The sequence below is a fragment of the Clavelina lepadiformis genome, chromosome 3 (genome assembly GCF_947623445.1).
Source record: "Clavelina lepadiformis chromosome 3, kaClaLepa1.1, whole genome shotgun sequence".
Taxonomy (NCBI): Eukaryota; Metazoa; Chordata; class Ascidiacea; order Aplousobranchia; family Clavelinidae; genus Clavelina; species Clavelina lepadiformis.
In genome coordinates, this window is record NC_135242.1 from 19,106,063 (window position 1) to 19,122,945 (window position 16,883).

The following is a 16,883-nucleotide window of genomic DNA, read 5'->3' on the forward strand; positions in this document are numbered from 1 at the left end:
AGCACAGCGCACTTCCCCGCGCATTTAATGCGTTCAGGTAACAAACTATAGGAGAAATTCTTTTAAGGCCGAGACGCGCCTTTTTCACTTTTTCATGCCGGCCCTCGAACGGGAGGCACGTTCTGTGCGGTCACACTCACGATTGTTACGTAGTTGGTTTCCTACATTTCGTCGTCGGAAGACCTTCCCCCAAACTACGGCATGTTTATTGCTGAAAGAACGTAGTTCTTTGTGATTCTAGAATGGACTGACTTGCATCACAATGATTGTTTTCTTTCAAATATTTTCCAAAAATAAATTCAATCCCGTTCCAAGAATCAGCAGCCAAACATCTTTTTGTATCGTGGTTTTGCGTCACATTTTCGATTTTGTTCTTGAATGGCTTCATAAATGCGTCACAAAGTATTTGCGGATATAATGCGGTGCGGTGAAATTGATCTAAAGCAACCTTATTGCTTGTAAAATTTACTGCTAAACATACATACCATTACGTAATTTGTTTTGGCGGAAACTTGTGGTTCGGCCGTTGGCGTAAAACGATGTAACATTTTGACATGACAATGATTTATTGTTGTATCAGACTCGTCGACTTCCGCTGGGAATAAGTAGAAGAAAAATTCTCTACACAACGTGGACCACTCTCATTTTCAGTGCGACAAATCCGGTCATACTAAGCCTTACTTTGTGTCGTCAACAGCTTAATGTTTATTAAGCGACGCTCGGCTTTGGTTCACTCGACTACGTTCCCTTGCATGTGACCCTTGGACTTGGACGCACGAAACAGTGTGAAACTAATCTTCTGAGTAACTTGTGTAGTTATGACGTCACACTTTGTCCGTCATTATGGGACTTGCAAGTCCCGTGACATTAAGCTTCGAATCTAATTACTGGGAGAAATTAATAGTCTTTTTAATGCCAAGTGAAAAACTACACTCTGTTTTAAAGTACGCCAGCTTTTGAGAGAGTTTGAGAGCGTTTGATCTCATCGTCATAGAAAACTAAAGCTGACCAAACTTTAACTTCGTTTGACAAAGTAAAGACATGGCCAGAAACTTTCAATCCATATTAGGGAAGGAAAAATTATGATGCAACTGTACTTTGCAAACTATTGTTTGGTTTATATAAATCGGGCATTTGTTGCGCGTATGGAATGAAAGCAACGCGGTTCAAAAGTTCAAATGGACTTTTTTGTCGTTCTGCAAGAAAATTCGTCGTGGGAACGGGTAAGGCGCCAAACGTGCTGGCAGCATTCCAATGGACTTCAGCTTTTATTGTTCACTCGTATGCTTCATATAAATGCAAGTCCGGAAAATGACGAACACATGTGATGAAAAGCGAAATTGCCCCCAATTGCTAAATATAAACCTGCAATTAGTCGTTGCCATTCCACAATTGGTCATACGTGGGGTACAACAAGCGTTTTCGTCGAAGTTCAAAGGAATTTACCTTGTGTATTGGTACATTAATGTTTCCGAAAACAAACATTTTAAATAAAATGCGCAAAGTCCTAACAAAAACAAGCGGAAAGTGTTAATGACGTAATTGTACCATACCATACAGTACCGCTTTTTAATCAAAAACACTTCATTATATAACAGGATGTCCTTGTAGCCATACACGGGCCAATGGCGAGATAGTCATAATTTCGGCATAGACTATCTCTTCGGTTTACTTACAAAGATCGTTGCCTTGAATTTAAATGGGTTATTAGTTTATTACATGGCACTATGCTGTCGGATTTGACAAATTCCCTGTTGATATTAACCATGTTATATTCGTTGTTACAAACCGCCCATCAGCTGATTCCAGACCACACACAAAGAACCGCGAATGATTGTTTGAAGGTTGAGAATATGATTTATTTTAAAATTGAACTTTGGATTTTATAACTTGAAATAAGTTCTTTAGAAGATATGATATAAGCTACTTGTGCTCCATCCATACGTCAGCAAACTAAAATTGCTTTCTCCTGCTTGCTGAATAGAAATTTCCAATTTGCTGACCACAAACGGAGGGCATATGCAAGATTGTTTGTTCAATTCCAATGCCAGCCATAGCTGAATTTTCTTCATCTGTTGCCCATGTGAGTGCACTGTACCGCCAACTACCACATTATGTAGTCTGACATAAATCAATACAAACTGGTTGCTTTCGCTAAACTAACTTATAACAGGTGTTGGTAAACTTTAGTTGGCTGATTTTGAAAAACCTCTCAATCATAATACTGGCACTTTTGATGCGGAAAATAAACGAAATATGGACGTCTTTCTCTACGTATACAGACGAACTTCAAATATTTGTCGAAAACGCCACAGCCCAAGCAAAACGTTGAAAAACCATGTATAGGGTGGCAAATATCGTAAAGCTCGTTTATCACTCTCGGTGATGTCATAAATGTGCGTAGATGGAGTACCGAAATGTCATTGAGTTCTAATGTGTACTACGTCAGACAAGTTCCTATAAGAAAGTATACCGACGCACTTTAAGTTTGTTTGAAGCATTATCCAAATGACAGTTTGTCGCTCACGAAACTAAATTGACAAAAATTAATCAAGGAAATGTACTTCGCCATTAACACAGGTAATAGATGATGACGCAGGTGTTGCTCCACTTAGAGCTCGATGGAGCGCATGTTTGTTTTGTGTTTATTGAAACTAGCGGTTCCCGCAGCGTATGATCAGGTGATAATTCCGCCAACACTCTTGCTACATCAAACTACGTAAGATAACTATCTATTGACCTTTTGTAACATCATAAGGAACCTCCCAAAGTGACGAAAGATCGTACTCAAGAAGACAAAGAAGAAAAGGGTGCAATCGAAACGATACCCGAAGAACACTCGAAATAGTTTTAATTTTATTCGTTTCTTAAGAACACTTGCGCGGTTACATCCAAGCTCGTTGTGTGACGTATATAACACAAGTGACAATGTCCTCTTGACTAACAACAAGACGTTCGACGACCTTAAAAATAGTCGTCCAAAGGCAAAACTTTCCCCGCAGAAACCGCGTTAGCAAACAAGGTAAAATTATTCGTCGTCTTTTGCAGTGATGGACGTAATCTCTTCATCATTTTTCGTTAGCAAGGCAGTTCTTCTCAATGTTGTGGTAAGTAATCAGCATCATTTTGACTTGCACCTATTCGTCGGTTCGATGACGTACAGAATGTTTATTCCAGAGAGTCCCAAGTTCACTTGGCTGCAAAGTCAAACACGAGACAAGTTATCAGGAATCGTAAATATCGTGCCAATGGCCGTAAAATAGGCGTGCGAGCGCAGCTTTCGAACGAGGTCGCCAAGCCATTCGCGGCGCCGCCAAAACTAAATGACAAAAGTCTACAAGTCGGATAAGCGGCACACAGGTGTCACATTGCAATTGCTATAACTCTCAAATTGGGCGCACGATTTGCAGGCAATCATACCAGCCAATCAAAAGTAAATACCTCAACATCGACGATTCCTTGGTTTTAATATGATGCAAGAAGAGAAGCAACGTACAAAACATGTTGTGCCGACCCTGCACAAGAAATTTCACATAATTGTCCGCTGCTGGTTAGCGCAACCATGCGGCTATCGGTCGCTACTTACCGGGGGTAAATCTAAAGTCGATTCTTTGGTTATCATCTGATAATGTGGGGGATGTAGACTGTTCTGGTATATCATCATTTTGCGTTCAGCATCGTTTATAAGTTTGGGTTTGTCAGGAGTTTTTAAGAAGTACTGAGATGTGAAAGTTTTTCCGTCGGGATACCTTGTATATATTAGACAAATCCGCCGTGAATGTATATCTAATGAAATGCACTACTGGAAACGCTACTTAGAAAAAATTTACTATCACCAAGAAACAAACGTAAAGGAAACGTTACCGTGGATGTGGTGGCAAATGTAAGTCCATGTAAACACAGAACATGTGCATTACAAGGTCGCAATCTGTAACTAGATCATCTCCCCAATCTCTGCCACCTTTCACACTACCACCTTTATCCCAAAGAAAATCACTCATGTAACCACCTGATGCCAGTGCTATAAGTATAATACAGTCAATTGGTTCCATGGCCAAGTACAAAAGTTAGCAATGAGTGTTTCGTTTTTTGAGACTTTCATTCAGAATATTATCATGTAAGTACAATATTCTGTTGTATAAGATGTTAGATGTTGTTACCTAATATTGTAAAAAGATCTACCAAATGAACAATTGTACATAGTATCTTAAATACTTCTCAATCTTTCCACCAAATATTCTTGATGGGTTGTCAGTTCCAAATACTGTATTATCCATGTTAAGCTTGGTAGCTGGGTCCCTTTACTTTGCTGTATTTGTTTAAGGGCATGCAAACTTGATTCCCCAATCTAAAAAGAAATGAACAGATTTTTTTGCCATTAATAGTAAGAGTTCAATGAGTTAAATTTTCAGCTAGTTTCATGCAAAATGTATCAAGTGAACAATGTACTGCCAAGCAAAAGCAATTCATCTACATAAGCCAATTTAGTATTGAGTTATAACAACCATACCTGAACCTCTGGACAGCCTAAACGTTTCAAGTTAGCATTGATCTTATCAATTTCTTTCACAATTCCTCTTAAAACAGTAAGAGAAATCCACCGACGAAGTCGTGCCACCCATTCCGTTAAGCAATCAGCATCTACTCCTGACTTTATCCAGTACTAGCAAAACGGAAGGTTTGCTGTTATGATAGGCCAATAATATGACTGAAAGAAAATCCTCAGGATAGGATGTTACTTGTCACAATACCTCTATAGCAGCGAGCTTTGCTGAATCATCCTTGCTGTCCTTGCTAAGAGTGGGTGACGTGGGTGATCTGGCAGAAAGCTGGTCAAAACAAAAATGCCATACAATATTCTTTTTTGCATGCAGTTCAACTGTAACCCCGCAAGTGGCTACCAAAATATTTCACCTGATACAAATTCTTAGCAAGGTCAACTGTTGGCTCATTCTGGTACATTGCAAGATGACCCCAGTAAGAGCTTCCTGCTGGAGAACCATCATAACCAGCTAAATACATTTAAAATCCATGTTTTCTAAACAGATCTAAACAATTTACATATATCCATGCCACAAACTTACAAAGTTGCATCCTTGTCTGAACTGCTTCAAAATGAGCTTTTAAGTAGTTGTTGAGAGTTTTCTGATCAGTCATGAAATCATCAGGTGACACTGGTATTTATTTGCAATAGCAAGATGGTTATCAACCATTACTGGCTACATTTTTAATTTAGAACAGCTTGCAATAAGCAAGTTGTTAAAAGCAACCATAACTCAAATTAGAGTCAAGTCGTTTGCACATACTGACTCGAGTTGAACCATTCATGGTAATGTTTCAAGTCTAATCAAGTCATTTATTTCTTAGTATAGCCTACACTACAATACTGACTGTTTTCAATTTTCAAAACGACTTGACTCAGCCTCCTTTATAAAAGTCGACTCGGAAAACACAAGTCATTTTAAAATTTTTCTACAACACACAAGTGAAGTTAAGTCAACTAAAAGGATGTGACTGGACTTTATATAACTCATACAAATACTATAAAAATGGATTTTCTTACTAACATGGAGAATTTATGAATGGCGATCTTCTGCTTCGAAGATGGGGACTTCCCCCACCTGATGAATCTAGAAAACTACTTCCATCTAGTGTGTGCATCAATGGACTTGTCTAGATAAACAATACTGACTCAATGATTTGGTTAAATGATGACTTAAGACATGACTCTGAATGCTGTCATTTAACAATCTGACCGGAAGTACCAGAATTGACGCGCTAAAGTTGAGAAACCTTGAGTAGAATGGGGGAGGTCGCCTTGGTGACAAAAGGACAATGACAATTGTCGCCATGGTTGGCAGTGGAAGCCAACCTGGTTTTACAAGAAAGTTCATTGAAACTCAGCTAATCTATTGTAGCAAACTAGCAATGCCCTTGATGAAGAAATTAACAATAACTCCAGTTCAAAGGTGCTGGTCTACCGGTAAATAGCACCGAATTCAAGCAGGAGCATAAAAATGAATGGGGTAAAAATACCCAATGGAGATAAGCTGAGATATAACAATATAGAACAAGGAAGATCGGAAAATGGTAAATGCAGATTTTGATACTATACAAATATAGAAGTCTAATACAGTAGAATTCATCAGTTCGCCTTATTCGTCACATTTTATGTCAGTCCCGGCAGAATTTCTATCTTTTGTGTACATTCCAGTTCGTTTAATTCGTCACCTCTTTATATCATCCAGAAACATTTTGTTCGGCTAATTCGCCATTCGCAGATTTGATTCATGCGGTCAAGTGTTATTCACAGCTTTGTTAGTTACTGCAACATGGATCAATTCACGTAGTATCATTAGTTAGATCAACACTCGTGCGATCCCAAACAAACAAAGGGTCATTATAGGATTAATACAAGGACGAAGAGTGAAGCGCGTTCTAAATTCCCACTGTGAGACCGTTTGCATAATTCTTCAATTCGCCTAGCTCGTCATTTTTTCTTATCTCCTGGAGGTGACAAATTAGGCGAATTCTACTGTAATAGTTTTATTAAAAAGTGAGCTGGATACAAGTGTGTGCTCTCCTAAACAGCGTAATACCTTATTAAGTAAAGATGACTCGCATAATCCCTGTGGATAATACGAAGGTATGTTGCCTTGATAGGAAGGTGAATTCAAAGTTGTGTGGAACGATGAGCTTGGGCTTGGAGATGGAGAATTTCTGTGAAGTTTATTGGCTGATAATAACCAACCTTTGAAATATTGATTGCATGCAAAACCTTTACTAAATGACTATTGGTTCAATTCATGAAAATAATCAATTATATTATAAAACAAAACAATTTATAGAAATATCGACTAACAAATTCGATTTAATTTTTTTCGTAATTATTACAATTGCATGATGTCAGTTAGATAATAATATGCACCTGTCAAGGGGATTGCGATTGCTAATTGGAGTGCTGCTAGTCGGTCTGGTGAAGTTTGTAAGACTAAAGCTTTTTTGAGGTGACATATCTTTCAGTTTTTGTTGTGACGAAGTTGAGGAGTCACATACGAAATTTGGATCTAGCATATGTAGCTTGTTAATTACAATGACATGAGAAAGTTTTAGTATACAGGGCCAGTAGCACTAAAATCTCTGTTGCCACCTGATTTTCGTATCCCCATTAGTTTCTTTTGAATAGGAGAGAGTGGCATTAGTTTAACAGACTGTGCAACATTTCGGGCTTGAATGAAGTCAACCAAGGCACTAACTATGAAGATAACTGCCAAGATTAAAATTGCAAAGTATACTGTGTTGCTTTCGACTCTCAGCCAACATTGTATGATACGAAAATTCCTAAACAATTAAGAAAATTAAAATGGTGGTAACCAACATTACCATTTACTGGCACCTTATACAGGAAAAAGTCAATATCTCCACACAGTTTAATCAATGTAAACTTACATTTCATAAAACAACAAAACTGCAATTAAACAGTTGAACACTGCCCATGACAAGAGCTTTTTCGAGTCCACAATATTAAGTTTTTGATTTGCTGTGCTGTGTACAACTGGGCTAACTTTTCCAGCTTCAATTGCCCTTCGAGAAGGTGGATAGGCCATTTCAAGTGTTTGCCCAGCTCAATTAACTATGCTATTTATATACAGTCACCATACCAACATATACATCCTGAAAATAAATAGGTTTAGCTTATGCCTAGCCTTTATACACTATTGTTAGATCGAAGCATGATAGCCTAGAGTCCTAGACCATACGTGTCAAACTCCCGGCCCACATCCGGCCCGCTTTACGATAAAACTTGGCACGCAATATTATTTTATACATTGAACTATTTCCGGCCCGCGAGATCATTGTACAGTATAACTTACTTTTTTAAAGCAAGAAACAAGATTATAACAAATCGCAAAATACAGCAGCACAGCAGTTGCCCTATCATACGATAGAATAAATCGATTTATTCTAACGCTTGTAATCTGGGCTGCTTTTTTCTTTATTGTTTGTTAATTCTTTTGCAAGGAGATGAATGAAACATAATGACGTAAGAGGAAAATAATCAAAAATAGCCCAGTCAAAAATCGTCAAAAACATCAAAAATTTGGTGTTGTTTCGCTGCCTGTTTCAATTCATGTACTCCTGTCACAAAATGTTCAATCAAGTTTTATCCTTACGGCCCGCGGCGTTAAATAAGTTTTGACTTTTGGCTCCTGGTTCGATTGAGTTTGACACCCCTGGCCTAGACACTTAATGACTTAACATTTTAGCATAGACTGCAGGAAACATAATAACTTGTTTCTGGACTTTGTCGTTTACCTTGGTTTTCCGGTGTTTGTCCCGTAGCCTATGTATTTGTCCCCTAGCAGTCTATAATGGGTTATCTTTAGGCAAAGGAAAAAAATGTACATGCATCGAATAACTTTGAACACGCACCACTTTTAACAGTAGCAAGTAACTACTACCGGTATAGGCCTTCTGGTGTTAGTGGTGTGCCATACTGAAATGGAATCAGAATCTGCTACCCTTACATCAGTATAGGGCATAGGCTACATTATTTCTGCTCGTTATACTTTGGTAAGTATATTGCGAAGAGTATTGCTGGGTACCGTATCGAACAGTGAACCTAAACCGCATTTATTGCAAGGCCAGCGCTCGAACCACTCGGCTACCGAGTCAACAAAGCAAAGCAAATCACTGAGCTAGAACCTGCCACTTGAATATGAAAGAAATCAATCTATTTTTTACTTAGCTTACATAAGATGACTAATAATTCTAGCAACCATCCTGCATCTTTACAGTCCATCATATGATCAAAAACTTGAAAGTTTTGCTGTTGGTTTCTTACAGTACAGTCTGACAGAGGTGTTTCATGCAAAAACAAAGGATACGGTTCGAATCCGTGAAAACTAGTCTACCTATTCCAGTTTTTTGTTTGCAAGATTGTAGAATTTTTCAGTTCCAAACTGGAGACTATGCACGACCAGATGACGTCACAATTTGAGAAGCGGGGTTTATAGTACACAAAGGCATCGTGTGGTTGTGCACTTGTATCATGTATACTAGACCAAAGACTCTTAACATTTGCAAGCATCTATAGCAGCTAGCTATATATAGGCCTAAACTCATGAGCATTTTCTAGAATTTTTTCTATGGTGCGCCCATGTATATTTTCGCTATAGCGCACAAGATCAGTGGAGCCGAAAGTGGAACATTGAAATCTGGGTTTTGTAAACTTTACATTTGTGTTGTGCATGCAGGCTTCATTGGCTTCAACTACAGCATGTTTTGAGACAGTGATGGATTGGTTGTGATAACAGAACTAGAGATTTGAATTTTACAGTATGCCGAAAAATAAAAGAAATAGATTTCTCGTATAGAATTTAAAAACAAACGGTTAGGAATGCTCATACACTACCGGTAGTCATAAATGACATTCACAAATATATTGGTCTTTATTATGAAACGCATAATTCATAAACAGTGTTATCCAGCGCCAGACGTTTCTAAAAACTTCGGTTTCTTTCTTCTTGAACGATCCGAATTATATGCCATGCGCTTATTTTGGAGTTTGGATTCACAGAAGGAAATACGATCTTTTGGAACAGCCAAATCAGTAACACCTTCAGGTGATGAAATATCAATTGTTACTTGAATATCTTCTTTTGAGAAGTATTCATTTGAATCAGCCCCATAGTCATCACATAATTTTTCAGTTAAAATTTGCACTTCGTCAACTGCAATATCTGGCTGCGGCAGTCTCATAAATCCATCGTTCTACAAAAACATATTCAGTAAAATACTGTGCACTGGTGAAACATAAAGGGTAAGCTACAATGTAGCTCATTTCAAGTAAATCAATGTACTAACGTTTGCGACTGTGTGGCCAGAGTGGTCTTCAGAAGCTGGGAAATAGATATAACATCTACAGTTTTCTTCCAGATCTGATTTTTGGCATTGTACAGCACTACATATTTCATCTACCAAGCTGTGGTCATGTGACGTCTCATCGTCAAGCTACAAAACAATATAGCAATAATGACATGGAACATCTATGATATAGACTTAAAAATCTTTGATCATATAGGCATTTTAATTACCATATGCTGTGGGTATCGAATGATCTTTTTAATCGCAATGGTGGCCTCACAGCAAAACTTCTCTGAAGAATACGCCATTGTAGACTGTGATTTCTGAAACATGTTCATTTACTGAAATTACAAAGACATTCAAATTTGAATTTAATGAAGAACACATGAGCTTTTACTTTGTCCACTTGAGCTTTTAATTTTTCTCTATGCTTGTCTTCCCCATGATCACAAGCAAGTTCACCACTTTCAAGAACGATGTAAGGGGCATAGTCAGAGATGACGCAGGCATCATTTGAAAAAAGTAAGGAATCTACTCTTACTTTGCATTTAGCAGAGTCTAGAAATAAAACATGCTTTGTATGACGGGCACATGCAATATAGCGTTGCAAACGCAAATAAAGTTTAGCCTCTTACAGTATTTATTCCAGTGATGCTTGACATATTTTGTATCAGTTGCACATTCAAATATCCTAACAGCTTCCCAAACTTTGTCCATGGATGTAAACCATCCAAACCTATCTGAAACATGTCCTTCAAAAAAACTCTTGCTTTCCTTTATAGCATCTATGACATCTTGTTTTTGCTTCAAGCAATCATTTTGAGGTACTGGCAACAGAACTTTGTGCAAAAGTGCCATGAAAGGATTGCTCTGTACAAATGTAGAATTTCAATATTGAATGCAAGAGCGGATAACAATACTATTCCTCATTTAGATATTATCTTACATCTGTCACAACATGACCTGAATGGTCACTTAAAGCTGGAAAGTGAACATAGCATCGATATTCCATTTCAAGGGTTTCATCTTGTTTATCAAGTGCACTGTGAACAAGTTTAGATGTGCTCTCTCTTTTACATTTAGTATTAGACTGCAGCTGTAAAACATTTACATTGCACATAAATGCCACTCTGTGCTTGATGACTTTCCAAATATGCATCTCTAGTAGGGATCATCAAGACACACCTTCATTCCTGGAAACATAATTACTGCTTTGAGGGTGATTAATGCTTCACAATTCCTTTTCTTTGATTCTTGAACTACATTGTAAAACTTTCGTCTTCGTGATTGATCCAGTAACTGCAGAAAAAACGCAAATCATAGTATTTGTCAAATCCTACAAACTACAGCTCTGGAATTGCTTGGCATTATACAAACAAACACTACCTCATTTTCCAACATCAGTTTTTGCCGTTTTTCCTTTTTTGATATAGCTCGATCTTTACCATATTCACATTCCAGCTTTTGATTTTCCAATATAATATAAGGGACAGACGCATCCAAAGAGCTTGGTTTTCCATTGATTTCAAATGGTGACCATCTAACCTTGCTTTTTGATACATCTGAAAGCAATAGTGTGCTGTTGTTAGCACAAAATTAGCTGGTTAAATTAGATTTTTTAAACACTACTCTAAACAAAATAAGATTAATTTTTGACAATTTTTGTAAGAATGTATGTGATTCCTGTTGGGATAATAGAGTCTAAAGAAATGATACCGGTTGGAGTACTTACCATGTTTAATTAAATAAAATTTAATAAACTTTGTCATTGTAGCTGACTGATAAGCCTCAATGGCTTTCAGAGCTCTGTCTTTTGTTGTAAACCATCCAAAGCAATCAGCTATATGATGGTCAAAAAAGTCACCTTCCATTTGTAATAATGAAAAAACTCCTAACCTAGTCCTGTAAATACATTTCTACAATGAATGAAGCAATAGCGATTTGAAACTTAAAAGCTGATGAGGAATTATTAGTTAAAGCACAAAATTTGACATTAGATTTAATTAAAAAAAAAATTTTTCTTGGCTTGCTGCAAAATAAATTGAATTGCAGAGACTATCAATCATGATGAAAATCCAATAAATTGCATGTTTTTTGCAGAATGCATTGAGAAAAAAAGGCACAATAAAAATTATTTTTCTTGTTGTGCAGAAAATGGTCGAACTTTGATTCCAGTTAGTAAGTACCCTCCATGTCCTCGCATCATGACATGAGGATGAGTTCTTTCAGGCAAAACCTGGTACAAAAAATTTCAGTACAGAAATTAACAAAATGGAATAAACCAAAACAACAATACCAGAAGTGGAATAACAAAAGTGTAAATTTCAAAAAAAAATTGTCCAACATGGAATTATCAAAAACAAACTCAACCAAGCTCAGGTAAATCCCAATATGAAATTTATCACACAGGAAAACAACATTTAATAGGCTACAATGTAAAAAAGTTTGTTTTTGAAGTCCTTTTTGGGCATTTCAGGTTGGGTTTGTTCCATTACCATATATTGTTTTGTTATTTTTTGCTTTGAGGAATTTTATTTCGGGTTATCATCAATTTTTAAAATTCCGTGTCGTTATATATGATTTGTTAATTTCCACTTTTGTTGATTTCAACTTTTGACTTCATTTTTTTTTTGCTCTTTAATTTTATAGCACCCACCAAAACTATGATATGTCAGAAAATTTTTGCCTTCATTGCACCAAATACAACAACAAAAGTTCATTAGCACCTGATACTGTCTCATGAATGTATCAGTTAGTTGTAAATTAATTGCAGCTCCTGACACAGACAGTCTAACAAAGAGCTCCATCAGCGCCTCTTTGTATTCAAAATATATTGCAAAAGGTTTAGAAACAGCCAACACCTCCAACAGTGACAAGACAATGGGAGTTGGATGGAATCTATGAACACACATGAAACATAAATTATTGCAAATCCAAAATAATAATTGTTTTTATGTATTGCTTGACTATTTAAGTAAATAAAAATCTTACTTTATTACACCATAATAAACATTTATAACTATTCTACAACACATATATACATGTGCAGCCTTGCTTTCAGTTTTGATTTTACCAATATCCCTTTCTATCATTTGATATTCATAGTGTATCCTAAGATGTGCACAAAATACAAACCGAGAAGCAACAATCAAGGCATCCATGTTCCTAGATTCCAGTAATTCCCATGCAGCCTTTTGATGGTTGAATCGTTTCTTTTGTCTTTCTACCCTTATGGCTGTTTTTTCTTTGTCACTTAAAGATAGTTTCCGTTTCAGAGGACCATTACAAGCTTTTTCATTAAGATTTTCGACGGCTTTTATATCAAGGGGTATCGCAATTTCAAGTTTTGAGTTATTTTCGTTAGCAATGTCTGTTGATGAGTCATTTGACTCAAGCGGTACTTCAGATTCACAAGTTGTTTTATTACTTTCATCAAAGGTAGACTGAAAACTATTACCGGCTAACAAAGGAGCTAATTTATGGAGTGGCAGTGAGTGTAAGTTATCCCAGTATTCATCAGGGAAGTTAAAGTGAGATACGGCAAACAAATTGACAGGTGTTTCTCCAGGATGCAGATTTACAATAGAACCTGACACAAGCAACAAATATCAGCATACACAAAATAATCAATTCGCTCATTGTTTTTACATACCAGTAATTAATGAAAAACTATAACATAATACCTTTTCCTGCAAGACGCTCAAGAACCATACCAAGTAACAATCCTGAACATGTTTCAAAAACAGCAACTTTTGATCCATGTCTTACATTAGTGCTAGTAAGCAATTGTGACATGGAATCAATTCTCATGTGACATATTTTAGCAGGTTCTCGTTCTTGATAAAGTTTGCAAATCAATCTTGAAGTAGGTCTGAAATATAATTGAATCAGCACATCACATGCATAAAGAACAGCTCTGTATTTAGCCATATTATGTTTTTCCTTCATGTATATACATCATTATTTACAGTTCCCTTCATTTTAAATGTAAATTTTGAGATTTTTCTCAGATTACAATAATTTAAAAGTGCAATACTTGAGAAGTTGAAGATAGGCAAGGTGCTTTTTTTGTTTCTTTTTCAGATATTTCTTTTGTGAGAACACAGTTTTCCCTGCAAAAGATGAACTATTTTCCACAAGGCTTTGCACAATTTCTTTTCCAGTTGCACCATCCTCTTTCATCTGTATTAAGTCTTGTCTATTCAAAGTTTGGGATTTGCCATGAGTGTCTACCAAATTTCTACAAATATGAACATTGTGAAAGGGAACTTAATGGATTAAGTTTAACTGAATAGACAATTAGGTAGGTCTGCAGGTATACGAGAAACTATAAAATTTATTTAAAGTTTAATGGCCACCAGTATCTGATTTTACACGACATGTTTTATACATCAGTTATCACCTATTATCTTCACCAGCTGTTTCCATTTCTTCCAAAGATAGTGAAGAATTCACAGGATTCAAGTCACCATTTTTAACTGTGATCAAGTGTTTATAAAAAGTGGTAAGTTGATACATACTGACATTGTAGCAAATTGTACAAGACTGTTAAATGCCACAGAGTGGACTAAAGTCAAAATGTCGTAAACAATTTGCAATTTGATACATACCTTCAAAAACACTCCCAAAAGGCAATCCAATAGCATTTTCAGGTTTAAATCGCATTCTTTCAAACACTATGACTTTTTCTGGAATGAGCTTCACAGCCTTTAAAACATTGTTTCTTTGTAATATAACGGTTTTGTTCAATGCTATACCGTCTTCCATCTTGAATCAAAACAAGGATAATTATATCATTTAAGTTACAGAACCATAGAATTGGTTTATGTTTATAATTTTGAAAGATTGCAAATCCTGAAATTGAGGGAAATCAAATAAAAAAATGTTATACAAAAGCTCAAGTGTCAAGTTTAAAGACATTGCCTGTATCTATCCACAAACAACTGCAAAATACAGAAGACCTACTCATTTTAAGAAAATTGCTTGATACACTATACAAGGGCAATATATATACGCTAAAGATATACATGATGAGTTTATTACAATGATAAGCTCCATTGGATAACATTTACAATTGTAAAAATATAAAGTATATACAATATATAACCATTGCTAGGTCAGTTTTATGAAACCCTTTGCATTAATACAAGCCAACCGTCAGAAGTAACTTGTTTCTTAATCACGGCAATCAACACCTACAGCATCTGAAACATTTGCAAAACCGTCTCGTTTCAAAAGATATGTCAATTGTGATTTAATAACACCAACTATTGGTGTTCCTTGATATATGAAGGATGTATAAAGTTGTACAAGTGATGCACCAGCTCTTATCTTTTCATACGCATCAAATCCATTGGCTATACCACCGACACCAACAATAGGAACCTTGCCTTTTGTCAAACGATACATTTTACGTATCAACTCAGTAGACATCTTATGTAAAGGTACTCCACTTAAACCTCCAGTTTCAGTTTTACTAGAGCTTATAAGATGATCAGGACGCTGAACAGTAGTGTTACTGATAATCAGACCATCAACTGACCTGTCAACAACAACTTTTGCAATGTCTGCAACATCCTGGTCATTTAAATCTGGTGCAATTTTTATGAGAACAGGAGGCTTGTTGGGCAGTTTGTCTCTAGCTTGCAATACTGAATCACATATCCCTTCAAGTTGGTCTCCCGATTGCAGTTTTCTCAAACCAGGTGTGTTTGGGCTCGAAACATTAACCACAATGTAATCAGCATAACATCCAAGTGCTTGCACTCCTTTTACATAGTCCTCCGTTGTACTTTTTGAAGTCTTGTTTTTACCAAGGTTAACACCCAAAACAACATTTCTGGGACCCGACGAGGTATAAATTTTTAGCCTGTTGCCTGCAATCTCATGGCCACAGCTATTAAATCCATATCGATTTATAACAGCTCCATCTTGAGGTAGGCGAAACACACGAGGTTTTGCATTTCCCTTTTGAGGTAAAGGTGTGACACTACCAACTTCAATCAAGCCAAATCCTATCTTTTCCAAACCAGCCATGGCCTCAGCATGTTTGTCAAACCCTGCCGCAATGCCAACAGGGTTGATAAAAGTTTTGTTGAAAACTGTTGTTTTCAGTATTGGGTCATCTTGTGTCTTGTCCGGTGGTACCCAACCTCGCCGAAGAAATTTAACAGCTAGCTTATGAGCATTTTCAGGACTGCATAATGACTGCAAACTTGGCATTAGAATAGTAGCATAAAACTTCGGGTTTCCTCTGTAAGTTTCCACCGCGCAAAATATACCTAAACCACCCCATACCAAAGCAGTGCTTTGCAGTAAAGAACCCATTGCACAGAAAAAATACTAGTTGGCAGTGTTGGAGCTCAAAGTCTTTGCTGGTGGCTGGTTTGATCGAGTGGGACGAAGGTGATTACCCGTTCCATTATGCACGTGTGACTCCTTGTATAGCCACAGTAAGTGTTAAACGAACCTACCGTAGCACAAAGTACAAAGGGTGACGCATTGCTCAAAAGGACTGGTGTTATTGGTGTAGTACTTATAATTCTAACTTAGGTAGTGTAAATCAGAGGTGTATTAACAAGCAATTGTGGGTTATCGCCTCGCCTGTACTTTTGTCGGAGACTCGCGGTCCCTTATTTTTTCTTGCTCTTGGTGTACGTCGTCTTTTCTATTTTTAGTGATGGTGTGTTTTTTCGAGCCAAGTTTGTTGTCTCTCTCAGGTCACGCCAGGCTTTTATCAACAATTGATTAAAATTAATATAACTTAATACTTAATACAATCAGCTCGATTAATCGATCACATTTTTCTCGTAACATTTTTTCCAATGCATGCAAGCGAACTCCGGTAATAGAAATAAGACCACTTAATTGTAGTTTATCAGTCCTAAAGATGGCCGCATTTGCGATGTTACACTGTAGCCTATTATTCACAAAAGCCAGCTTATATATTATACTCAAAAACATGTTTAAGATGACGGAATTATTGTAGCCTATAAAGCATAAAATATTGACGTATG

The 16,883-nt window shown here is 36.8% G+C and overlaps 4 protein-coding genes across 6 annotated transcripts; all 4 read right to left on the bottom strand.

Annotated features, from left to right (window-relative positions):
* Positions 1 to 2,834: 2,834 nt before the first annotated feature.
* On the bottom strand, positions 2,835 to 7,695 carry LOC143448531 (transmembrane protein 209-like). 2 transcript variants are annotated; one of them, XM_076948324.1, is made up of 14 exons: positions 7,450 to 7,695; positions 7,151 to 7,341; positions 6,929 to 7,067; positions 6,600 to 6,720; positions 5,568 to 5,673; positions 5,085 to 5,174; positions 4,915 to 4,991; positions 4,752 to 4,829; positions 4,511 to 4,663; positions 4,216 to 4,348; positions 3,865 to 4,021; positions 3,587 to 3,749; positions 3,442 to 3,515; positions 2,835 to 3,197 (listed from the first exon to the last, which is right to left on the bottom strand). In XM_076948324.1, the coding sequence occupies exons 1-14, from the start codon at positions 7,605 to 7,607 to the stop codon at positions 3,122 to 3,124; spliced, it is 1,716 nt and encodes a 571-aa protein (XP_076804439.1). In that variant the 5' UTR covers positions 7,608 to 7,695; the 3' UTR covers positions 2,835 to 3,121. The 2 variants fall into 2 exon arrangements, with proteins under 2 accessions (XP_076804439.1, XP_076804438.1); XM_076948323.1 differs by having other exon boundaries at positions 4,915 to 5,012.
* A 1,733-nt stretch (positions 7,696 to 9,428) lies between these two features.
* LOC143448532 (uncharacterized) lies at positions 9,429 to 11,738 on the bottom strand. Its single transcript, XM_076948326.1, has 9 exons — positions 11,600 to 11,738; positions 11,254 to 11,429; positions 11,053 to 11,166; positions 10,814 to 10,963; positions 10,503 to 10,737; positions 10,265 to 10,425; positions 10,098 to 10,190; positions 9,868 to 10,014; positions 9,429 to 9,774 (listed from the first exon to the last, which is right to left on the bottom strand). Exons 1-9 carry the CDS (start codon positions 11,736 to 11,738, stop codon positions 9,484 to 9,486), a joined length of 1,506 nt encoding a protein of 501 aa, XP_076804441.1. The 3' UTR covers positions 9,429 to 9,483.
* Positions 11,739 to 11,769: 31 nt separating this feature from the next.
* LOC143448533 (tRNA (adenine(58)-N(1))-methyltransferase non-catalytic subunit TRM6-like) lies at positions 11,770 to 15,550 on the bottom strand. Of its 2 annotated transcripts, XM_076948328.1 has the most exons (8): positions 15,410 to 15,550; positions 14,478 to 14,634; positions 14,270 to 14,345; positions 13,904 to 14,107; positions 13,551 to 13,738; positions 13,003 to 13,456; positions 12,594 to 12,765; positions 11,770 to 12,103 (listed from the first exon to the last, which is right to left on the bottom strand). In XM_076948328.1, exons 2-8 carry the CDS (start codon positions 14,632 to 14,634, stop codon positions 11,999 to 12,001), a joined length of 1,356 nt encoding a protein of 451 aa, XP_076804443.1. In that variant the 5' UTR covers positions 15,410 to 15,550; the 3' UTR covers positions 11,770 to 11,998. The 2 variants fall into 2 exon arrangements, with proteins under 2 accessions (XP_076804443.1, XP_076804442.1); XM_076948327.1 differs by lacking the exon at positions 15,410 to 15,550 and having other exon boundaries at positions 14,478 to 15,017.
* On the bottom strand, positions 14,722 to 16,279 carry LOC143448534 (dihydroorotate dehydrogenase (quinone), mitochondrial-like). Its single transcript, XM_076948329.1, has one exon. It carries the CDS (start codon positions 16,192 to 16,194, stop codon positions 15,043 to 15,045), a length of 1,152 nt encoding a protein of 383 aa, XP_076804444.1. The 5' UTR covers positions 16,195 to 16,279; the 3' UTR covers positions 14,722 to 15,042.
* Positions 16,280 to 16,883: the final 604 nt, after the last annotated feature.